Here is a 26,190-nt window from a genome sequence, read left to right on the forward strand (position 1 = left end):
TAACTGATGAAACCTTGAGTGACACATCCAAAAAGTATAAATACCTGAGATTCCCGCCATTTCGCTGGCCGGACTAGACAATGGAAGAGCATGAACCATTGAATCCACTTGGATAAATAGAAAAATGTCTTCCTGAACACACAACCGAGTCCAGTTGACCTTGTTCAAGGCCTTTGTGATGCCTCCTACCTGGACATATTGAGGTACACTTCAAAACAGCTGCTGACAGATGTGTTCTTCCAATATGAAACAGCCGGGTTGAATTGTTTCATTTTCACATTGTACACCAACACAGTAACCCCACAACCCATGAAAAGGTTTGTGTGCACACACATGTAATTTAATCACAAAGGCAGCTGGACTCGCATGAGGTTTCAAACGTGTTGCCAATAGAAATTGACCCAGTTTTGACCAGACACCCAGGAATTATTGACTCCAGCAGTATCAATCTCGAACGCCTGCACTATTCAATTAGAGCTGATGTAGACATTCAGATGACATGGAAAAATATCTTCAAAGGTAAAGTTGCCATCACGATACAAGTAGATGACCAGGATGACTGAGCATCTTCCCAGATGGATCAAAACATGATAGTTATGGTTTTTAAGAAGAAGAAAAAAATATTTGGTTTGAACAGAGTGAGATTTATTTAGAGGCCTTGAGTGAAGACTGCATAGCGCTACTGTTCCCTTTATATTTTAGCAAATTGCAACAGAAATGTGGATAGATCAAATTTATTATGAGATGAGATCACCTTGTAGTTTCATAGAGTGACACAATAAAGTTTTATATTGATTTTTTTATTTTTCCTTCACTAAAGACATGACTGGAAAGAATTAGGACCCAGCATAATGGAGCTTGGTTGGAATAGATGTTTATAAGTGACTCCTATTGAATCTGGTGAAAGAATTGATTGGTTCTTTAATATATATTTTCTAAATCAATGTCTTGAAATAATATTGAACTGTTTTTATAGGTTGGGCATGTCCTTGTTGGCTTTGGACCTTTACTTTGATGAGAAGGAAAGAGCATGCAAGGGGCTGTAATCATTTTTACATCATCCTGGGGCAGCACTGTATAATTAGAAAGGGCTGATTTCTTCAACCACAGCAGGGGCTGAAATTGTAGGCCTTGCCCCAACCAGGCTTTTGGAAAGTAACTGAAATAGCACGGGCGAGCTTCTGTCCTTGCGCCCTTCTGCGTATTATAGCATCGGTCAGATGGCAAAGCAGTCACCATGACACACTGCCGCCCGTTCACCAGAAATCAGATGACCGGCTTTAATGTGGCGCCTCTAGCTTTCAGAACCAGCTACCAAAATTACAACTTTGTCATAATCTCTTCAACGTGCACTACGGCTGAAACCTTTATTGGCCTGAACTCGACCCGCCGTCACTTTGGCAAGTGATCGGTCTTCTGGAAGGGTTTACCATTCAACTGGGGTAACCTTTGGTGAAGTAGTGCAACCCCTGCCGGCACATATATATGCTGGAATAATGCTGTTCCTGGTTAACAAACGATCAGCAACAATTTCTTGTTTGTGATCTATTCATTACACATCTCTAAAAGAAAAAGTACTGTCACAGGAACCATACCTTAACTAATCAACTAATACCTATATTGTTTTACATTAGAAAATGTTAAATTTAATTAATTCCAGTCCTCAAAAGGCATTTTGCTGAATTCAAGAGGTGGCATTTACAGATTTGAAGCACCTGATGAAATGGTCTGCTTCCTATACAAACTGGTAATGTGAGGTTTGTGGTTAGCACCTTAACCCCTGGTCCACCATGGTGTTTCACTCAGGGATAACCTCTCAAGCCTCGTGCAGAAGGGAAGCATTTTGTACCGATGAAGGATGTAGGATCGCTAATTGAGGCTCTCAGATTAACACTTTCCATATGGTTTGTATTATACTCTAACCATTTAGAAAGAAACAGAGAAATAGACTTGATTTCCTACATTGTATCATTTCTATTTGCATATCTTAACTACAGTCACACACAGTTTTTCCTCTTTGGGGAGATTATTCTGACTCACAATTTCCTGGAGCCTCCTCTTCTTCACTATGTACATATTATACTTCATGCTTAATCAAAACCATAACCTTGCTTCTAACAGGCACACACTGCTATAAACTGAATGCTTTTGCTTTGTAGACTTTTTTTTTTTCCTGTCCCAGCCAGCAAATATGTGTTGCAAATTTGTGGCCAAACAACATTTGGTAATGTCACACAGGCTTCCCTGTGGACACACAAAAGTGTCAGTGTACATGCAGTATGTCACACTCAGGTCGGGGTGACAGCAGGTCCCGGTCTATGCTGAGTGACCTTCGATTCATTCACAGATCTTTTTTTTTTTTTTTTTCTTTCTTTAGCTCTTAAAGCGTGCAGAGGTGTCACAGGAACCTTTCTGCTTCCTGCCTCTGGCTTGTTTCTTTGTTGAGGAGGACTTTAAAACACAGGACAGCTTTGTGTCCCCTGTGCTGAGGCAGAGGCGTGGGGGAAATTGGGTCTCTGTTTCTGATTAGCCCGGCAGCCCAGCGACACTCATTACCCTGAAGCAGAGATGCAGGATGCTAATAGTAGCTCGCCTCACGCATCAGAGTCCTCAGTGATTGGACAAAGCTCAGGCTGCAGACAGGAGACTGTGCTAATTTGCCAAAGTCCCGAGAAGAGAACCAAAAGCTAATTGTCATTGCTGCGGTTCCCCACATCTGCAGTAAAGATTTAGCAGACCCTGCTGACGTACGGTCTGTAGGAGCAGTTCGGCATTGCACGTTATCTTGAGGTATATAATTCATGCATTTTAATTGGAGGCGTGATGAGTGAGCAATTCTGATTCTGCAGAATTCATTACTTTCCTGTTAGCTGGCTCTGGCACTGGAATGGTCTTTCCAGACAAGATGACTTTTACTGAAGCAAAGCCTTTTTTTTTTCCATTTAGAGAGCAAACTAATAGCCAACTAAGGTTATTTTTAGTTCTTTAGTTAGATGACTTTCAGAGATTGTGTGGAAACATTTCTGTCAACTAAAGTAAATATGTGTGTTTTGATATGTGAAGTATCAGGAAGCATTAATCCTGGCTGTGATTAATAGTGTTGGAGAGAGCAATAAAACATAGCAAGATGGCTGGGTATGGGATTGTTTTGAACCCTGCCGTAATTATTTCTGTTACCAGTTATTATTCTTTTATCCCCCCGTTTCTGTTCACAGAAACATCGGCCACTTCTGTCTTGCATTATCACTCCTATCTTAGTCGTTTCTACTTGTAATTTCGCACATTTTCTTAATCCTCACGCTAGGAAAAACCCTGAGACAGTTGATTGTTGGTTAGAAGAGAAATGAACAGTGATTCCCTAAAGCTCGCCTGCAAACTGACTGGAACAAGGTGTTGGCCTAACTTATTCATGTTGGTTTCATTAGCTGATAACCTTCAATCTTTGAGAAATAGCAATATTCTGTGTTTATTTTTTTTACATTTTTAGAATAATCATCAGCCTGCAGTAGCCTTGGAACGTAATGGGAATAGTGAGAAATGTATTGAAAATGAAGCATGCTTTTCAAAAGCAGTGTTTTTTTTTCATTAAATATTAAAATAAGAATTAATGAAACAGCCAGTGTAGTAAATGAAATACATGTTATCACTGCTCTGCGGTCAGTGACACTGCTTCTTTTGGTGCTCTTGTGTCCCAGTAACATGAGAAATGCTCACATTACCCGTGGTTTGAGTACATATTTTATGCCCTGTTTTTCCCCCACTTCCAGGTCTGTTTTTCTTTTTCTTCCACCTCCATCACTCATTCCTATTTGTAAGCTATTAGGTGACTGGTGTCCTTTATTAACTGGGCTTCTGGGATTGTTCATTTGACTTCATGGTTGCTTTTTTCTTTGAAATGAAAAAAAAAATAAAAATCATTGCACTGCTTTGTTCAGAATTGTATGTTTTACATGCAAACTGCCACCCCAAAAAGTAGAAAATCTGGCTGTGTTTCAGTATCAGTAATATGATGATTTTATGTTACTGATCTGTGGTTGAGGAAAGTTTGTACTTATGCTGTACAGACAAAATTAAAGAGTGAGTCAGAATTTTAAAAACGATGACTAGAAGGTGAGCTTAGTTCATAGATCAAGGCTTTCTGGAAAAAACAAATATTTTGGTGCAACCATGCAGACTGAAACCTCAAAACGTGGAAGAACTGGGTACGGACCGATTCTTCACCCATGCAAAGTATCAAAAGGGGACGAGTGTGTTTGTGTCATTTTTAGCAGAAAACCAAGCATTTTCCATGTGAGATCATCAGCAAGGCGTGATTCCTTTGACTTTTTTTAAATGATTGCTCTGAGGGTGCTCGGGGTGTGAAGGGGCTAGGATAATAGTCAGCATCTTTTTGTGAGGCCATGGTTATCTGTAAGACAATAATAAGTGTCTCTGTCTGGGTTGGGGTTGAGTTGTTGTGCTAAATAAATAGTTTAGACATCCCCAGGGTCCTGTTTATGAGACTATCTGTCATATTACTGAGGTGGCCTTTGCAATGGGCCGTGGTGACTGAGCAGACTTGGAAGGACAAGCTTTTTGATTTATGCTGTGACCCAAAACTTAAACCTCTCTGGTATGTTGGTGCACATAGCAGATTATTTTTGCATTGTAGCTCCGTGTTCCACTTACTTAGAACATTTGAATCTTTAAACCCATTGATGCTTGTTCAACATTTCCATTTTCTGGTTCACATCATGAGTGTCGGTAGCAGATCCACTCAAAAATGCTATACTGTCAAAAATGGTTGCCAAAGTTTTGTTCTGTAGTTTTCCATTCTTGGTATTCAGAATCGGGAGTAGTGAAGGAAATAGTTTGGTAGATTGTTTCAGTTGAGTCAGAGTCAAGGTTGTCTTTTTTTTCCAGGGTTTGAAAAAGACAAATATCCTGTAGTCTATTAAATGAGAATACAGAACAGAATGTCTTGTTAATATAGTTTTTTTATTAGTCTTATCGTAATCACTGTAGGGAAAATGCAACAATATCAGTTGCACATTCATTTTTGATTGAAATCAGAAACATGAATTTAGAGATCAAGCCCCTAAACAAAGAAAGTTTTGGTGTCCTTGATGAGATTTTGTCAGTATTTCACCCTCCACTGAAGCTAGAATCAAATAACAATGTTTCCATTCTTGTCTCAAGTGTGTTACATAAAATCCCTGTTGGCATGTGCTCTATTATAAAGAGATCTGCAGCCCAGTGACTCTTGAACCGGTTCAAAAGAAGTTACATCAGAGATTTTTTAGCAATGAAACATATAGAAGACATCAGATTCAATCATGGGAAGGATTAGGGTCACACAAATTGCTGCTCAACGTAAATGTGCGTGTTTTCTTCATTGTACATTATAAAGTGGGCTTTGCATCATCGATTGACTGAATAACATTTTTCTTTCATGAAACATGGAAAAACATGTATTGAAATGAATCTACTCCAGCTCTTTTAGGTTTAGGTTTCCAGACTGCATTAATTATATCTGGTCCTGATGAAGACCGAACAAGTTTAGACAGCGTGCACAGTCAGAACTATTTCCAAGAGGTAAAGCAAATCATCGATTGGTGACGATAGTTGGTGACGAAATTATTTCCCAAACAGTGAAACAAATAAGTGTATTTATGCCTTTTTCCACTTTGAAATATCTTAAAAATCACACAAAGCAATGTATGTATTCATTACGCCAGACCAATGAGTGTGTACTGCATGAAAGTTATGGATATCAGTAATTTGGTTGATTAATACACAACACAACACATCAACGCTGTAAGGGACAATTTATGAGATCAAAACATGAGACCAAGATGAGTCCATTGAATATGCAGAGGCCATGATGTAATGTAGTTCAGCACAAAGAGACCAGAGCTATTTTTCGTTGCTGTAATTAAGCGTGCGGTTCTCCTCACTAGGTGATATTTACAGCCAGTGTGCCCAAAGAAGATTTCCAGCAGAGGGGAATCCCCAGCCTCAGGGGCCTGGCGGTGGTCACCTTCATGGACATGGACTGAGCCTGGCTAAAGGAGTGTCCACCTCTCTTCCCTCCTCACCTCTGCTGCCGCGCCAGTCCTACATGATGCCCTTACGCCCCAACAAGAGATCACCAGGTAATTGCGTCGCTCCATCCATCTTTGCTCTATTTTTAGGCATTTAACTGTTTTTTTATGGCCGTCTCCTCATTCTTTGCTCATTTGAAATCTGTTTTCATGCTCTCATGCCTGATAATACTTCATTTTTTTAATTTCAGTGACAGTGTGGGGCTTTTTTTAATCAGTTTGATCAGATTACACTCACCGCACTCATTTTTCTGAATCTATTATATCCGACATCCTGAGTCACGCTGCTGTGCGGCCATCCGGGCTTTTAATCTGAGAAGAACACAGCTCTGTACCGTATGGCAGGTATTTACCAATACGAGCTAAAACTGCTGCAAGCGACTGGGTTATTCCCAATGTTTTCATTCTTTGAAAATAATTCAGTGGCATTATGAGAGTTTAATATGTCTCCATGGGCCTCATGTAAAAGTGATTACTCTTGTCTGCCTGCAGGTGCTTTTACACAATTGTAAAACATCCGACAGGCCTCCAGGAATGCAAATCTTTCTTTTTCAGTTTGAACACACAGCCGATACAGCTCTTACCTTACCGGTACCTTCTCTGAAACATATCAAAACTCATCTGTTGTCAATCCTGGAAAGAAAGTGGATCTGTATTGACCTGGGCTCTATGAGTTATTGATATCTGTGCAGTTTAGGATCCCACTGGTTTGACTACTGGAGCTCAGTCGGCTTCCAGAGAATCATTTCTATGAATTCACAATCGCACTGAACACTTTCTTTCAAGCGCAGAGCGGCGTAGCTGCACCATGTGTTTACACTTTACTGGCTGGTAATAGGCATGTGTTTACACTGGATCCAGGTCCTCCCAGACTGCTCCTATTCACCCAGTCGAAGACATGTTTGTCAGCAGCTGTGGGTGCTTCAAAGCAAGGAATACCTTTGTAGCTTAACTTGTTTCAACCTGAATCTTTGTATTGTGAAGACTTGGCGGAGAGAAGCGAAATCCTTTAAGTGGTCAATGTTGCCCCACTCACATGTGGCACTCATCTGTGGGCCATTGTTTAGAGTGGCTACAGCTTTGATCTGTTTAGTGTAAAGATGGGCTGGTGGGAAGCTGATAGCACAATGTTATCATTATATAAGCTTGGCTTGTTAAAGATAACATCTCTGTTTTTGCCTTTTATGGTTTAACTTAATGTTTTACATTAAGGTTTGTTTTTGTTGTTTCTTTAGGATTGCTATGATTTTTTTTTTTTTTGTCTTTTATTACCAAATTATGCATTTTTTTGACATAAAGTAAATTTCAAGACCCAGACTGGTTTATAATTCTGAAATCGTGACGATGCACATGATGTAAATACTGGATACACAATGGCAACTGTGCCGACTTAAAACAGCAAAGCAGCCATTTACCAGTCGTCTTGTTGAGTTTTATTGGCTCAAGTGCCTCTCAGGTTTAATCTGTCCAGTTACCTACAGGATTTGCATTGACTGTGCAAACCACAGCAATGAATATGATAATAAAATGTACATTAAGGGAGGTGAAGGGACAGAGGGAGGAATACATAGAGAGAAGAGACTGGGTTTGTGAAGGTGAAAAGGGCCCTGGAGACATGTGGAGGGGAACACTCATTAAAGGCATATTCCCTCTTGGGGTGATCTGAGGCCTGGAAAAGGAGAAAGAAATGGCCTGACAAGAAAGGATGTTCCGCAGGAACACTAGTGACAGAGGATTGGGGGGAGGGTCTGCAGGCAGCCCTCCACTTTCCTCACAGGTAACTGTGATAACCCGCAGGGGAGAGTTCACACCTCCAGTTAATAAACACATGCTGCAGGAAATGTCTCAGCTCTGCGACGAAATCAACATGCTGTCTTCTTTTCTTCTTGCCGAGTCGACTCGCAGAGGTGACGGACTATGCTCCGTTTACGACCGACGTCTGTCGGAGCAAGGCTTTTCAGTGGCTCGTTCATTCAGCTCTGCAACAGAATTCAGCGCAGTATTTTGTGGAAATGTTTTCAGTTCATTACAGGATTACCTTCAAACAGCTTGAATGCAATATGACTTTAACAATATGGTAAAAAGTTGATGGAATCAGGAAATTGAGGAATAGAAATCATATTCACTCATGAAGGCACATTTTTCTGATTTTGTTTGTTTTGTTTTTTTTTTGTTTTTTTTTTTCCCAGACCTGTTCATTTTTCTGATTTAGTGATTGTCCAGATAGCCAAAGCACTCCCACAACAGTCACAGACTTTTTATTAGGACTCTGCCATAGCTAAATCTGACCAAATCAGTACGAACATGATGCCTGCTACGAATCACATCAAAAGGAATAGCGTCTGGTAATCCAACTACTTCTGAAAGGTGAAGAAACTCTGAGACTGCAAAGCGCTGGGCTTACCCCGGGGCATGTTGTAATTTCTTGTGCCTGTATCGACTCTTCAAGGTAAACCTCATTAAAGAGTAAAACAAAAACAAACAGGAATTTTGTGCCCTGCATAACTTATGTAAGAACAACTTTTTTTTTTTTGTACTTTTTATGCAGATCTTTAAAATATGTGAGAACACTTCAACTTCAAATAGTCTTGTCAGCTTGTTTAGTTGTGCCCTCAGGTCATCCTCCTCACATTTTCCATACATCTTTTGCATGCGCTCTCTCTCACACATCTGTTTGATGTCCTTCCCATCCTGCTGTCAGTGACGGCGTTGAGGGGATGTGGTTTCACAGATTCGGCGAGCGTTTTGCGGCCGGCCTTCATTTCCTGACACGCCGAATAATCCGGGGCAGTGTGGAAAGCCTCAACTCGGCGGTTGTTCTTTTCATGAAAACTTCACAGGGGGGGGACAACAGAGAAACACTGAGGTAATTAGGAGTGTGACGGATGCCTGAGCCGCAAAGTCTGGTGGCGTTGAGTGCCGCAGCTTTGATGAGCTAAGCCCAGAGCTTACCCATGAAGCACAGCACTCTGACATGTGTTGCCCAGCACCTACAGCCCGACAGTTTGTTTCGAGGACCAGCCTCCGCACTGTGTACCTGCCTGGCCCCTTTTCTTCCTGCCTCAACAAAGGTTAAGCATCTCATTATATGGCCGTCTTACATGGATCACCGGCTGATCACAATACAGTAATAAGAAATTCCTGTTATTTTCAGCAGCCAGACGTTGTCCCTGCTCCGCCTCGCCGGAGTCTCCTGGGTATCGCCACAGTGACCTCCACTGGTTGTACCGGGTTATTGTGCTGCTGTGGGATGACGGGCGTCTGTCCCCAGTTTTTCCACTGCTCTGTTAGTTTGGGGAAAAGCATGGAGCTGCACCTCATAACAACCACGTGTGAACGACACTGAGCAAATATCAGGCGCAGCTGATTAGATAGTCCTCACATCGGGTTTCTATAAAGAGGACGGATGGCAGAGGCACAAAACAGACATATGCTTCCCATTGTGAGTCCGGTTGATCTGTGACCTTTGGTGTGTTGGTGCGATGCTTTGCTTCCGTGCCGGCCTGCAAACCCTCAGGAAACAGCTCCCGGTTTGAGCGGAGTGATGTAATGAGCAGTGTGTTATTGTGATTGCTATTTTAGCAATATGGTCAGAGGTGGAACAGCCTGTGGTGGGCTGCTGTGTGTGTCTAAATAGGTTAATTGGTGTTTGGCGTGACAGGAGTTTTGTCTTCTGCGTGTTTCGGGGTGACTCACTCATTTTTCAGCCAAATAGAGAGCAACTGTGTTGACATATTCTCAAAGGGCTTTGAAAACCATTTTCTTTGTAGTTCAAGCAGGGGTTCACCTTGCTGACTGAGAGTTTTCATCTCTCTACTTTTCGGTTATATTCAACATTTTTCCTCAAATTGTAACAATCTGTGCGTGCTGGTCAACTACATGAGCTGTTGTTCCACAGCCTCTTATACATTTTGCTTGTTGACGAAGTATTTTTTTTGAATGTCTTGAGTTCATTGAGGTCATTAGTTCAGCTCGATGCTGGATAACAGTGTTGGATCATTTGATTCAACTTTTATATACTGCTGTGGATTAACCTTAAAGACATGCTTTTGTAAATTAAAACTGAAGTGCCCTGAAAAAACAACCTTTGTACATTAGAAAAGAACATGCAAACTCCAACCAGTGAATTTCTCACAGGCCATTAATACCACAATATGGCCCCTATCGTTGACCTTTGCATCTGTTTGGTACAAACACTTGAGGATTTCTCCATGAAATTGCATGTTTTCATAGACTGATATAGTAATGGAGGAGACATTAACAGCATGTGTGAATTCAAGAACTTTGTCTTCTTCATTTTAACCCACCTCTTCTCAAAGACATTTGTGGTTTTGTCATTCAGAAATACAGAATTCCTCACATTATTTTCAACTCCACGCGAATAACACGGAAAACGTATCAAAAATATTGTGATTATGTGGATTCTTCATCCTCTGCGTTACTGTACAGCGCTGCCAAGAGAGCAGAAACTCTTCAAAGTCAGCTGCAGCCGCGTTTGAGGTGAGCGCTCCTGAAGTGAACACTGGATTTTGACACTAACCAGATAGCCTGGAGGGAATATTGATGCTTTTCTGAGGGCTGAGTTGTAAAAGACCTTGTGAGGCTGCAGGGACCCTTTGAAAGGTTCCTCTGATGAGCGCCCCGTGAAAAGTACTATCCAGTTCTCTACTTCACCACACTTCGCTGCTCTCCAGCAGCTTCGGTTCCTCATCACGTGTGATCTTCCTTTTTTTTTTTTTTTTTTTTTTTTCAGCCGCAATGAAAATCTCAACTCACACCCTGATTCTGACACTGAACACACTGTCAGTGCTCCGTCTGTGAATTTGGTTGAAATGAGGTGTTGTGATTAAGTCTCTTATAGTTTTTTTCGTTATAATGTTATTAAGATTTTCACGTTTATTCTAACGGCGGGTTGATTCAATCGCAGTGGTAAGCCCTGCATTCAGACTCGGAGTCGTATTCAACCATTTTCTCAGAATAAATTATTCCTCACTTTTGAATTGAACTTCATCCTTCCATTTTGCCGCATAAGGACGGCTGCTGTGGCGCCACTTTCCTTGTTCTCACTCCGGAGAACACACTGTCTCATTGAGAAGTCCAAATGTGAAAAAGTCAAAGTCCATCTCGAAGAATGCTGGGAAAGCTCCTTGATCACTTCCTAACCGTGAACAATCCCCCCTTTCACAGGCATTGACTGGACATTGTAAGTTGCCGCTGATAGGTATTCAAGTGCCTGGTATGTGCACGCATGTGTGCCTGAGCCTGCTGACTGATAGCCGGCCGGTTGTGGATTCCTGAGCCTCACAGTGAATATTGGTGAGTGCTCTGCAGTCACAGCTCGCCAAGCTGCTTTACCCCAGAGAGAGAGGCTTTTTCTCTCTGCTTCTCCTCCCTAATCCACCGTCCCCCTTTCCCTCTGTGTACTTGCTTTTCTTCCCATTCATTTTACATAACTTTACATAGATACATATTTACGCATGTATTCACTGTACACAGAGGATGAGCAGCTGTGCATTTGAGAATCGCAAGGGCTTAATGAGCATGTTGCACTAAATGTGTGCTCGCTGACAGAATACGTTTAGTTATCATAAACTGATATTCTGAACCTAACATATACTCGGATGGGGTAATCGAGAGGTCCATTTCCCGTCAGATGAATTGTTTTATCGCACGTGGAGATGGTGTAAAATCAATGTCCCAGTCCTAGTAATTAAAGCTACTTCATTTGCAGAACAAACAAAACCCCGATAAATAATTCTGTTTAAAAATTCAAATAAATTACAGCAGCTGACTCTGACAGCAGGAGTTCAGTAGAATAGAAATACTTTATGAACCGCCGTGCGAAATTCCAATCTAGATAGTCCTTCTACTTGCTATTAAGATCACAGGTGATACGTACAGTCTGAGACTACATTGTAAGTTTTTACTGTTTTTTTTTTACTTATTGTTTAGTCACTGTAGTTTGTTGGTTTCAGTTCATTCTCATTTTACAATGCAATCAGTTGTAAAAAAAAAAAAATATTTGAATGAAATAGATATTTCTTGAAACAAACAAACAAAACAATAACAAATGTACTTGTTAGAACAATAAAAGAAACCTCTTCCTGGTTTCTTTACAAAATTCCAGCTGACTATACCTTTCACTTCTTTTTTTTCTACTTTACAAACTTTTCCTGGGTTTGTTACATAATTCATTCATCGCAGTTAATCTTTGATCATTTTGGGGAAATCCACATGTGCCGTACATCTGCAGTACAGAAACTTTAAAATCGACTGAGAAGACTGCAGCATCATGTTAAATGAAAAGAACTGCAGCCTTATTGATGCTCGAGTCTCGGTGACTGCAGAGCGGAGCAACGCAGTCCACCGGCTATTTTACATAAACTTCTTGCATAAACATCAGGGATGATTCAGACACTGTTAAGTGCACATGTCCGCCAATGCTTTATAACTACTAACAGATGAGGCAGATTAAGTTGGTTATTTATGTCTATCAGGCTGTTCACTTTCTTTGATCTAATTTGCGTTTCCTGCTTTTTAAAGGACGTCAAAATGAGGTGTTTCACTTTTGTCCTTTTGTACTTTTGAAGCAAGGAGTCAGCAGTTGATAGACAGGAATGTTTCTCCCGGGTTAAAGGAGTTTGTGTACGCCCTCTCGTCTTTTTGGAACGGCCTTGGAACATTAACATTTATTATCCTGAATTACATTTAATATTGTTTACCAATTTATTTGCACGTAAAATGGATTCGCGTTCAGGATTTTGCTGACAAGGTATGATGAAGGCGCGAGTGCCTCGTATCTATCCCATTTTCCATTGTCCTTCAAGGTTCATATATCTGAGGCTTTCATTCCTGTGACCTTTTCATGCCTGTTATAAACGGCAATTGCTTATTCGTTAGTGCTTCCACCTAGAAGGGCAGAGCGATAATGGCACCTTGCTAAATCTTGAGATGAGATTTTGAATGGAGAGGTAACTCCTCAGCGCCTTGTCTGATGCTCAGCCGTCAGGCTCCTTTTGCCTCCTTCCTCCATTATCATCCATTATATGAAAAATAAAATTACCCCTGATAGTCGGCCACATGTTTGTTGTTTCATGTGCGGGTGCTGTGCGCACACCAAACGCCATCTCGAGCACATGGTTCAGATTACTCAAACTATAGCCTTTGTTGTTTTTAGATAAAATACAGTCAGCGGAGCATATTAGGCTGTTCGGCCGAGATATTTACCTGAACTGAGTGCCTCACACACGGCCATCTCTGTCTCTGTGTTCCCACTTTAATTGGAGCCATGTGACTCCTGGGTAATAGGCTGTGCCTGACCATCCACAGATGAATGGAGGGTTTTCAGGACACCCTTTGGTTTTGTCTGCCAAATAACAGCCTGACTTGGATTGCTTTTGTCGATGCTTCACTGGACCAGTCACCTTCAGACTTCAAGCCTTCTATCTGCACAAATGAAACTGTCTGTAACATTGGATGTCTTCTGAATCCCTAAATTATAGTGCTTTTGCACAGCGCTTCCATCATGGTCTCTGCTATACACCGCAACCTGTGACTTGGAAAAAAAACAACAGTTGAGTATGGTGACAAACATTTTGAAAACTGCAGTTTTACTCTGAGTTTTTTCAACACTGAAGTCACTATGCATTTCAAGTTGCATATCCATAGATGGCACTGTGCATCAAGCAGCAGTGGTTTAAGGAAACGTCCCATCTGATTCTCAGGACTTGCTGGAGGTGGGAGTGCCTGGTTATCAAATGTGGTAATAGGAAATGGCTCCCTTTGCTCTCTCATGTATTCCTCATGTTATGACTGGGGTTACTCACACAGTCATCTGATAACGTGAGTCTGGAGGAGGGGTAAGAGGAGGAGGAAGAGGAGGTCTGGGTTACAGTAGGTCAAGGCTGCACAACAGAGACGAGGAACGCCGTTGTTAGTTTTCATGGGTCTCTGGATCCAAGCTGTCCAGCCTCCTGTTTGTTGGATTACTTTCTGCAGTTTAAGTTTTGGCCGTACGTTCCGACTCTGGAATTTATTTGCTCTTTTACAATCTGTGCTCCAATTGGAGAGGTTAGAAAGTTACACAGCGAGTTGCTTGGGAGATGTTTTCTTTCATGATGTCATATTTAGAAGAGTGATTTTCCTGAGTCTCACATGCATATAAACAACCCTGTAAACACTTTTAGGAAAGATTAGTAGTCCCGTCACTCCGCTCCACAAAACAACCTTATTTTCTGCTTCAGGTTTTTTTATTTTTTAATGATAAGTTAAACACACTTATCTCTGACCTTTTTTGTTTAGGAATGCATCTTTGTCATGAGGTTCAGCACACTGAGCAGCAGTGTGTGTGTGAAATAGATTTTCTAATATGTTCATGGTTTAACCAGAAGGATACGGAGCAGAGTCACTAGACATGATCGAATCATCATTAAAGACAAAGATGTTCCTCAATGGGCTGCACTGATTCCTCATATATAACATCTGTATTATCTGACCTACATCAGGACTCATGGACCTTAACCTATTGATGAACTGCAGTTGTTGATGCAGCAAAAGAAGGATGCGTGATCAACAGGCAGTCCTCAGATAGATCGACATGTACAGGAACACTTTATTGCTTTGGATTTTTTTCCTCTTATGTCCAACTGTGACTGTGCGTGTCGGTGGGCTCATTTTTAGTTCACAAAGAGGCTAATTGTTGTGGTTTCCTGCTGTAGTTTACATTCCCCGAGCCGGCTAGCTTCGCTTTGCTGGCTCTCCTGCCATGCAGACGATATATTTCAGGGTGTCAGAAAGAACTGGAGTGACGATCAACGCGGGGAGCTGTCTGAGAGCATGTTAGTGTGTGTGTGAGTGAGTTTTATCTGAGCTCCGGAGTGCAGCCAAGCTCGTCCAACGAAGACACCGCTGCCTCCCATCCTTCGTCCCATCTGGAACATATTAATCCTGTGAGAGCGCTCTCTCTGTTTCCCTCATTCTCTTGTCGTTTGCATTTCTCTCTCTCTCTCTCTCTCTCTCTCCTCCCTCTCTCTCCCTCTCTCTCTCTCTCTCTCTCTCTCTCTCTCTCTCTCTCTCTCCCTCCCTCCTCTTCTGCATTTCTGTCTCTCTCGCTCCTTGCCCGTTACTCTTGCTCTCTCAGTTGGACGCTCTCTCTCATTCTGCCTGTGTCTTCTCTTTGTGCTGGTAGGTCCAATCAGGAAGCCCAAATATGTAGAGAGTCCTCGCGTCCCTTCTGATGCCATCGTGTCAGCACTGAGGAAGGTGGCTGATAAAAAGGACTCCACGCACAATGGTGAGTTCTGCTCATGGTTCATGTCTGAAGTTGTCTGTTTGTGGGTTTTTTTTTTTCATGAATTTACTGTCGGTGTGAAAATGTACATGTTTTGTGTAGTCCACTTTTTCCTCCGTAGATTTAGGAATTCAACTTTTATCATTGCGAGCGAAGCATCACTTTGTGCTTTGGAGTCTTTTTCCTTCACGTAGTCCCTCATACGAGCGCCCAGTAGTGCCGTGTTTATTCTAAACTGTGTGTGTTTAGATTACAGAGGAGTCAGTTTTCCACAGTGTGAGGATATACAGTGTCTGACCAAAGTGCTGGATTGGTTTCACAGGAATGTAATGAGGACGGGACCTTTAAATTCTCTGGAGCTGTACATGCGTGTTCCCATGTTCCCACACTTCTGCGAGGTGTTCCTTTAAAGTTATTGCACCTATTCCGCTCTGTTTGGGGATTGTGTTTATGTGTGAAAGGGTAATATTCCACCAAGTGCTGTGTTTTGACTTCCAGCCGGGCAGGCGGGCTCGAATTCCTCTCATAAGCTTAAGTGGAATTGCTAGATGTGTTATCTTTAGCGGAAAGGCAGCGCAGACAGAGCGCCCCTGATTGTGCGTGGCTTAAAAAGGGGAGACAGTTGTAACCCGGTGCAGCGCAGTCACTGTTGACTGTGGCATGCCGAGACACAAGGGCGTGTCAGACATGCAGCTGGCACACAACTCATAACACCGTGAGCGAGATCAACCGTATCCTCTGACAGTTGATGCATTGGCGTATTTGGACAATGAATTTAATCAGATGGAAACTAAATATACTTTTTAAGATTCGGATTTGGATGTTGGAATGTCAATTAAGGAATGAGGAGAACTTGCAGAGTTGGATAAATCGTGAACAGAATGGCTTTGAGTGTAAATTCTTTATTATGACAGTCTCATCCCACTTCTCACTGCACTACAGCATCCTTTAAGTGTGTATACATAGTACTTAGGCTCCCTGAAAGCCATTAAAACTTATTATCATACAAATACAAGCACATTCAGTCATGGCTGCTGCCATTCTATTAATACGAGTCATAATTTTCCTTCATTGTTTTCATTGCAGAGAACAGCTTTTCTCATGAGCGGTTTATGTTTTAAAGCTACTTGTGTCAAGAGAAGAACCCAGTGTGTTCACTGCTTCCTCATCTCCAGTTTTATGTTAGACTAAAATGAATTTTCAGGGACCTTAACAGGGTTACTGTTTCCCCATGAAGTACAGTGTTTGGACTGTTGAAATGTTTTGCACATTTTGTATTGCTGATTCAATTTTGCTGGAATGATACGAAAATATTTTTGAATCTCTCGATGAGCCATCACAAACGCGCTGAACAACAACTTCAGGGGTGTCTGGGATTTATTATGTTTGGAAAAAAAATCATTACAAGAGAATTCAAATCCATTGATGTAACGATTTGTTAATTTTTTTGGTATGCGTGCTGACCTTCTTTTGGAGTTAACTTCATTAATATGATTCAAAAACATACTTTCATATGTAAGTGCCCAGAATTCTTTCTGCAAGGACAAAATCGTTTTTGTGGGGTTTCGTGCTAAATTTTTGAAGGGATAGATTGGGACAGATGTGTAGAACCATTTCTGAAACTTTGAATGTTTGAAGAAACAGTCGATTAATGTCTGACCAAAGTGAGTGGCTGAGACAGTGAGCAGTCACCAGAGCCTCACGTCTCCACCGTATAGATGAAAAAAAAAAAAACCCTGCAGGAAGGACATTTCAGCAAGTCTTCATCAGTCAGGCCTTTATAGTACAGTGATTTAACGGAAAGTAGCTAGAATGAAAGCATGACAGTCTGTTTGAAGTTTGCCAACAGACATTAAAGGGACCCTGAGGCCATTGAGGAAAGGACAGTCTGGTTTTTCTTCAGGCAAACTCTAACCATAACATCTGCCAGATACCAGACACTGCTCATCTTCTGGATAATACCATTACAGTAGAGAAGCAGCTTGGTGATAGTATCTCGAATGGGTTGGGATCAATATGGTCAAATATTGAGAAGTTGCAATGCTTGTTAGGATTCCCAATCAGTCAGTCAAAGACGTAAATGCAGTTTATACAAGACATGAAGATTTCTGTCTCTGTCTGTCTTTCTACAGTTGCTGGAAGCTGAAGCATCTTATTTCCCAGCGGGCGTTGAGGAGTTTTGAAGGAGTGTTTACACTCTGGACAGGTCATGAGTTCATGCCACGGCTCACAGAAAAACCCAAACCGTCAACCCATCATACAATAACACAACTTGAATGAGCCTTTTCTTGTTTTGATCATGTGGTAATTATTGTCCAGAAATGATCACATTTACTTCTTCAAAGTAGATTATACATCCCAAGAGGGGATCTAATTACTTCACCTGAACTATCTCACATAAACGTGACAAACCTGCTTAGTGAGGCTCCAGAGAATTGGCCACACAAAACGTATATATCTCCATTCGGCTGCTTCGATCTTTCGTTTGCCTCAGGGAGTACCCAAAAATAAACTAAGATGATAAATTAGATTCTTGCTGGGATGTTATTGTTCTTGTCTGATCCCGACGGTGGAGATCTGGTCGCTTTATGACAAACAAGAACCGGCACGGCCATCTGTCTGGACAGTGTCCAGGCTGATTAGGCACATTTTATTGGTAACTGGTGAAATTAGAGCAAATGTCTCTTCCTTTTTACTGCTCGGGGCATTTAAACAGTTTGAGTCTCAGTCTATTGACTGGGAGTGACTTGTACGTCTTCCAAAATATTGACTCAGCCCTCCCGTGAACTGAACAAATGACCAATATGTTTGTAAGGTCAGTCAGCTACCTATTCATGCCCTTTTAGTGGCTTTGTGCAGTTTGTTCAATAAATACAGCAATAAAATCAACAAACTCACCAGGTGAAGCATTGTACCTGTTTTTTTTTTTTTCTTATAGCTGTCGTGAACAGGTAAAAGAAGTTTACTGCTGAGAAATAACAGGGGCGGGAGAACTTATTTAACTCATTATGTGTAATGAGGAACTGTGTAAATTCTCCGCTAATAGAGGCTAATTATGATAGCCCAGCCGTAGTAGGCTGAGGGCCGATCACAGCTGACGGGTTTTCCTGCAGTGCAAGCCACTATTTCAGTTTGTTGCTATTTCAGCAACACGATTCACCTGTATAAATATGTACCCCAGGTCCAATAGAACAAGGGCAGACCTGGTATTATTTTGTCAATAAATCTTGTGTTGTCTTCTATGTCAGACACAATAAATTATCCAGTGTTTCCTCTTTTTTTTTTCACCATCTGTTGTGATGCTTGTTTGATATTGCTGCTTTTGTACCAAGGTCAATGTCGGCAGAAAGTGCTGACTAAGAAGAGGAAGTTAAAAGTGGCGCAGCGTGAGAGCTGCGTGACATTTAGGGTTCAAACCAGGAGGCTGTAAAGAGTCATATCCTGAAGGATGTCTCTCTTAAATTTGAACTTCCCAAAACGGTGTGTTTCATCTCTTGAGGGCCGCCGAGAGTGCAAAAATTGATGCTGTGCACACCTGGGATTGTGCCCGAAAAATGTTTTAACTACACCGAATTGATTTTATTTAGCTATATTTCTTATTTATGGGTTTCATTTGTCTGGAAGTCCTCTTTAAGGTTTGATCCAGGACAGCCTGCAGCCCTAGAACACTCAGTAGTGTCCTCGCACTGTCTTTGGGGAAGGCTCGAGTTCCTGGTGACCGTGTACTAAATGCAGTGTGTATTTTTATTTTGTCTATGTGTCCACGAAGACATGTATCTTTGTTTATGTATGCGTGTGTGAGTTTGTTTGCAACAGGCGGCTGACTGTCGGTCCACAGAATTGTTTCAGCTGTGGTCTCAGAGCTCTGTTTCTGTCAGTCAAGAAAACCACAGGTCCTGCCGTCTCCCACAATTATGTCTTTCTCCACATGGCCATTTTACAACCCTGGTGAGACTCTGGGTCACTGGCCCAAACACTTAGCACCTGTTTCACCGTGTATTGATTACCCTGTCAATGACGAGACTGGAATTTTTGGAATATTGGCTTCTTAATGTGTGAATTACTTCAGCTTTTGTCATAGTGGCCGTGCTAATTATCTTCTCATTAAAAAGTTTGGTGTATGAGTCTTCAACATTATTTTTCACTGTTCTTCATTTCAAAAAGAGAGAATTGAGCTAAAAAGCTCTATATAACATCTCCTGCACTGAATTCATGACAAGCTGCATCTGCAGTTGTAAAAGTCATGGTTTCATCATGACTAATTATACATTTAATTGACCTCTTCTCGATAGCATCAGCTGGGTCAGCTGAATGCCAAACAGCATATACACTTATTTAAAATGTCAATAATTATTATTCCGGCACAATTATATAATCATGGGTAATTGTTATTAGTTTATAGAACTTGCTGTGATATCCTCGCAGCCTTTGTTCGCGATATACCTTCAGGGAAATAGCAGATTTGTGCGAACAGAATTGAATGGGACATGATTTTGTTGTCGGCTGTGACAAAATGGTCGTGCTTCTAATTTCTATGGCAAATCAGGTTCATTGTTGAGGATTGTTTCAATCAGCAGTCTGAGGATGATTCATTCTGTTATTTTTCTTTTTTTTTTTTTTTTCTCATTTAATCAAAAGGTGTTATGAATCTTTGCCGTCCATCTCTAAAGGACCCTTGCAGGACGGCCACAATGGTCCACTGGGCTTGTGAGTGTCAGCTCTGCTGGTGTAATTATGAAGATGATGCCGCCTGTATCTGCCGTTTCAACAATATTAATAAAATATTGAGAATTGCATCAAACTGATACGTCAATCATATGGCAATTACCATAGCCAACAGTATTCTATATTCAGGCGTATTTTATAGAGTCTCAGTTGAATTTGTTGTAGGGTTTTATGGGAGCCCGTCCGTCCTCACAGCGCAGGACGTCTGAGGTTCCCGCCTTGGAATGGGCAGTCATGTTGTTCCAGGGGAAGGTGTTGCACGTCACCTTGTACCTCTGAACTTAAATAGAGAAACAGGATGTATGTTCTCATTGAGGGTTCATTAACCAGCCCGCACTGTTGTGGTAATGAAAACTCCAGCCGCTAATGAGCGCCGGCTGGATTGTTTTCTCGGCAGGGAGAGAGCTGGGACAGCTCTGTGAAGCCAGTCTGTTCCCGGAGTCCCGTCCTCCTCCTCCTCCTCCTCCTCCTCCTCCTCCTCCTCCTCCTCCTCCAATTTTTTTCTCCTCCTCCTCCTCCTGTCTTCATTCTTCTATCACTGAAACACGCGGCTGCTATTTCACACCTGCTCATAAACTTCCTCGGGCAGCAGATAACGATGTTGTTTTATTTTTTTATTTTTTTTTGCCTCCATTCGCTGTACAGTTACTGGGATAACAAAGTGGTTCCAGCTACATGCCTGGTTTTTCATTTTTCAGTGAGTACAAAATAAAAAGGGACAAACCAAATACTTCATCTGGACCACTGAGCTTATTTCCAAACAACAGCTTTTTCACTTAATAACTACCTTTCCATCAGATAGATAGAATATCCTCACAATATATGCATACAGGCAAATGTGCAGATCGTTCCTGAAGTGTCTTCCATAATTTGATGTCCATTATGAATCCTTGTTGTATTATTTAATGAAGTGTCAACAATTAATAAACTAGGTAGCTGAAATTGGTAGTAAATAAGAGCTGTGAGAGCATTTTTGAAAGGCTTATTGTTCATAGGAGACATAACTTCTTCAAGCCGGTTCATCAGTTTTGTCACATGTCTTCAGTGTTATAGAAAGGCTTTGCTTTGGCTTATCTGTCCATTCACTGAGCTTGCTGAGGCCGAGTTCCTTAATAACCTCTTGGCTTCTTTGCATACAGTGTTAAGAGCTTTCACTCATCAGCACATTAATTGCACGACTTACCGTGACTGTGTTGGTTCAAGTTGCCATCAATCAAGCTATGTTTCCTTGTGTGAGAGAAATTATCTTGAAATGTGATTTTGGAGTTTGGTGATTGTGAATTGATACTGTGCATGTGGAGGAGTTTCTGTTTGATGAAGGAGTAACATGCCAAAACATATCTCTGGTGCATAGATATAATTTGCTTTTCATTCCTTAAGCTATTGGAATGTTTGTTATTAGATTGCTGATATCAGATCGTTTCTGATGTATGCACTGCTACTGTAACTCGGAATTATTAGGTTGTCATAGAAGTTTGCAGAAATTGATCTAGTACTTCATTTTCCACTTTCTCATTATTGAAACTTTAATGACTCTGGATACCTTTCGGATCTAGACATACATTAGAATGAATATTAAAAAATGGACACCTTCTATATGAGAGGATTATACTGAGTGAACTACCTCAGAGAGGAACATTTACTCAAAGATACAGTATATCAGATTAGATAATGTTTAGTATGGACCTACTTATTTAAAACAGCTAGAGAAAATATACCAGACGGTTGTAGTCGGTTCTTTTCAGGTTTTCTCTGGAGACAAGTTTGCAGTAATAAGTGTTCCACAGCTGAGAGCATTTAAACTATGGCTGCCTTTTTCTTGATCGCATGGTTGGAAAGTGGTAAGCTAAAAAATGTTTTGTTCATAAAATAAAATGAAAAACTTTATTTTTATTCTGAAATTGTTAATGTTTAATAATAATTGAATTCTTGCTTGATGAGTGTTTTTATATGGTTGGAACTGGAAGCAACAGTGGAGCCGGAGAAATATATTATGGGAAAAATTTAGTTAGTATTCCAGGCTCTGTTTGTTCTGCACTATGATTTAAAATTTGATTTATCCGCCCCTCGCTGCGTAAACTCAATAGTCCTCAGATGTGCCATATACCACTGGTTTAGAAGAGCATGCCATCTTATGACATTGCTCACAAAGACATTCTTCTTCTGTGTTTATTAAACGATATATTCAGCACTACAGCACTTGTGTGAGAGGCATACCTCATTGTGACACCTCAGCTCGTGCTAAATGCACTCCAGAGGTATCACATCCATAAAAAAACCCAAACGCTGAAAGGGGCTGCACGAAAAACTCCGCAGGGAAATAATGACAAGCAAAGCTAACTGATGTTATTCCCACCGGCTAACACTGCGCATCAATGGCTGTTCAATAAGGCTTTAGATTCTATCAGCTTAAAGCCTGTAGAGAATAGAGGTTATGAGTGAAAGGTGGCTGATTTGAGCCATAAACAGGTCCAAGGAATTTTGAAGGGAAAGGAGGAAAAAAAAAAAAGAAAGAAAACCTTCCATAGCTGAGCTGCCCTCAAGACTGACACTTACCAAACAGATCGGCCTGTCTCCAGATAAGACTGAGGCCATTTTCAGACGCTTCTAGGTATGAAAATAAAGAAAAACAATATGACTATCGGTATTTGTTTTATCCGAGCCAACAGTGATTTCATTCCCACTACCTCCAATATTTATTATAGCTTTCAATATATTTACCTGTCATTCCTGTCAACAGATATTAGAGTTGTCAGGAGTGATGAATGGGTGATAATAACATTCCCAGGGTCACAGTTTAGCTATGGGAGACGAATGTCCTGTTATTTTACGTCTGTAAACAGTATAAATAATGAGTCACTCTGTTTGCACCATCTGAATGTATTCAGAAGTGGAATATACCTGCAGTATAAACATCAGGGCGACACAGATTTCCTCCTTTTCTTGGTGTTTGTTTATAAATGCTGGAGCAGAAAATGCTGTGCAAACCAAGTGGATGCAGTTGGTACTATTTATTAGTATTGTTGGCGCAGTGTATTGATTTTCATGGGGACCGCTAGCTGATGTGACTCATGAGACCTCTGACTGAGTTTTGTTTGCAAACGTTAGGTGTGTCTTAATGTCGGCCCGTCCGTCTGTTTGTATCCAAATTCAGGCCTTCACATCCCCAGTGCAGTCTCACGGGTCCTGACCGGTCTTCAGAGACGTCGGGTTTAAGTGGTTTTGAAGAGCATGTGATGAAGCGGTTGTGTCAGGGCTCAGCAATAAAGAACTGGGTGATGGATTCAATCAGCTTTAACCCCAAACTATCAGCTCGGACTGGTGACCACACACACACTGTGTGTGTGAGGAATCACAGAAACAGCAAGGCTCTATTTTGAAAAGCTACTGAATCGAAAAAAAACCACATTGGTTTTTCTTCATTGTAGCACATTTTAGGCAATGTACGCTCAGAAACACTGTTTTTCTCTGTTTGTAAATGGACCCATATAGTACTTTTCCACTGCTTTAGTGCCTCCATCAAAGTGCTTTATATTATTTATCGGGGCATCGAACCTGCAGTATTCCCAGTGAGAGATGACCCACTGTACCGTTTTTATGTTTTGCCAATAATGTTCAGGTACAAAACTGAGGATGTGCTGGTCTTCCCCCCAAGAACACCCCCATGTTAGCGATGTTAAACCCAGTCCTCCTGCTGGCAATTCTGTTTTTCGATAGCTTTCCAGAAAAAATGTTTAAGTATTAGTCTTACGGGAACGAGTCTTTGTGGTTTGTAGCCGCTGTGGCGGTGTGTTAGCATTTCTAGAGCTAAAAGCTTCACCAGAATGTCATCAGACGAAAACTGCCCGTCACTGTCTGGTAAAGTACAGTCGCTATAAAGGTCTGATGTGGAAGGTGTCCCTGTGAAAGGATCCAGACTCATTATCATTGTCTGTAATGTTCACTGAAGGTCGATGAAGCCTGCGCGGTGGTCGGTACGTTTAAAACAAAGTAGGACCGCCGCGATGAGCACTCAGCGTGGCTCATCCTGTGTCTGTTCGGAGTGACCGGATGAATCCTTCGGAGATGGAAAGTCAGAAATTATATTTCATAATTCCTCCTTGATATTGATGCTCAGCCACAGCAGTGGTGGGTGAGGGGTTAGAGAAGCTGGTGTCGAGGAGATCGCAGGTTTGAATTCCGCCGCCGGCAAGTTCTCACTGTGGATTACTGACTCCCGTTTGGCCCCGAGGCCACTGCACAGTAGCTCCTCACTGCTCCTTAGGGATGGGCTCAATGCAGAAATCAGATTTCACTGCACATTTGTTGTCTCCTTCAGTTGTGGTCTGTATTGGGGTATCACATCACCGTTTCTGTTTAGCATCTGAATGAACAGACATTCACTACAGAGAGCAGATTGTTAATGTATGGGGTTTGCAATGGTGATGCAAGGACATCATGTGCTGAGTTGGGATTCACTCTCTGTTGCTATATAGACAAAAGCTTGTATTTATTCATGGTCAGACCTTCAGGCTTGTGGAAGTATTGCAGTGTTTCCTTCCAGGCCTATAGAATATTTCAGCCTCTGAAAATTAAAGACACTTCTGAGAGGTACTGCTACTTCCCACCGGGCAGTGCCAACATAACAAACATCAGAAACCAAGCAACCCTGTGGGCAGATGTGTCAAATGGTAATATAAATATTCTGCACAGCCTCAAGTTAAAGATATGTGCTGGTGTGGAATTACTTACACTGCATGTATCTTGTCTAACACATTTTGTTCTTGGCTGAAGGATACAAGCGCACGATTATCGTGCCAGACCCTGATGCCAAATTCAGTTTTGTTTAAAGGCCTTTGATAAGTCTCTGATGAGTTTCTTGACTAAATAGTTCTTGTAGCTATAGTAGTGCGAGCCTTTTGTTTTCAATTATGACCAATTTTTTTTTAGGGAGGATCAAGAACATTAGACTTGAATTAGTCGTCACCACTTGTGTTATCTGCTTGATTACACGTGTTTTCTATGCCCAAATAAAAGTTCAGCTTTATTTTAGTGAGCTAATGGATTGAGGCTACAATTAACGGTTGCTCATTGTTTAATGTGCGGAATGTTTATTCCAATAAATTCCATCATCCATCCATCCGTCCATCATGTACGGGCAATTCGGAATCACCAAATATCTTCAGATGCACTTTTTTAGTTGTTTAGTTTATATATTAAGAAAAACAAAAAAGCTACAAACCAGAATTCAACCTGCAAATTAAGAAAATTTACAGCAGTGATCAGAAAGAAACCGGAACAGACAGAGAGATCGCCCTGTCTAAGAAACTTGTGATGGACGAGAAGCTGTTTCCATGCTGGAGAAAATAAGGAAAGCGAATCGCGCGACCACCAGAGCTGCAGTAAATAATTTGCATATGGTTCTGAAGCAGCAGCTGCTGGCCGAGGTTCATCACTTTGTGTTAAGTATGTTCATTATCACATGCGATGCTCAGTAGAGAATCCATTTGCACGAATTACAGAAACATTGCAGATGATCGTGAGCTGATCAGACAATGAGAGTGCTGAGGTGTTATGGAGGCTTTGACAGAAGCCGTCACCTCTTCCGTATTTATTGTGGGGTTTGCTCTTTCATCTTTCTCTTCGTAGTGACCCACAGCACAGCAGTACTCAGTAGTTTGGGCACTGTGGGCAGGTGGGAAGTCATTCTGAGACCAGGAACTAACAGCTCCGTCAAGATTTCAGCCAAAATAAACATGAAGTTCTCTAAAATCTCCTTTCAGGTGGTTTGTTGCCTCTTGACTTGCTGACCTGGTTCCTCGGAGCTGTGTCTCTCTACTTCTCTTCCAAATGATACATTCTTCATGCACTGACTCCATCCTCAGCGCAGTCTCTCCGAATGTCTTTCACATCCCTGAATCGGCTCTGCTTGAAAATCTTCACATGGCTGCAGTCATCCCAGTTGCTGGTGCACCTTTTTTTTTTTTTTTTTTTTTTTTTTGCTACATTTTGTCCGTCCAATGAATTTTGCATGCATTTGCTTTATCCATCATGCTCTGAACAAACCTTTCCACAGTCGTCTTCTCTGGAGGGTGTCAGCAAGTGTCGTCTGGA

General features: G+C 41.4%; 1 protein-coding gene across 2 annotated transcripts in view; it reads left to right on the plus strand.

Moving 5' to 3' along the window:
* tanc1b (tetratricopeptide repeat, ankyrin repeat and coiled-coil containing 1b) overlaps nt 1–26,190 on the plus strand; it is a 92,092-nt gene that overhangs the window by 24,571 nt on the left and 41,331 nt on the right. For both annotated transcript variants that reach the window (XM_030111474.1, XM_030111473.1), the window contains exons 3-4: nt 5,940–6,134; nt 15,271–15,375. In XM_030111474.1, coding sequence (XP_029967334.1) covers nt 5,940–6,134; nt 15,271–15,375 — 300 coding nt within the window. The remainder of the gene's footprint in view (nt 1–5,939; nt 6,135–15,270; nt 15,376–26,190) is intronic.

The sequence above is a fragment of the Salarias fasciatus genome, chromosome 16, assembly GCF_902148845.1.
Source record: "Salarias fasciatus chromosome 16, fSalaFa1.1, whole genome shotgun sequence".
NCBI lineage: Eukaryota > Metazoa > Chordata > Actinopteri > Blenniiformes > Blenniidae > Salarias > Salarias fasciatus.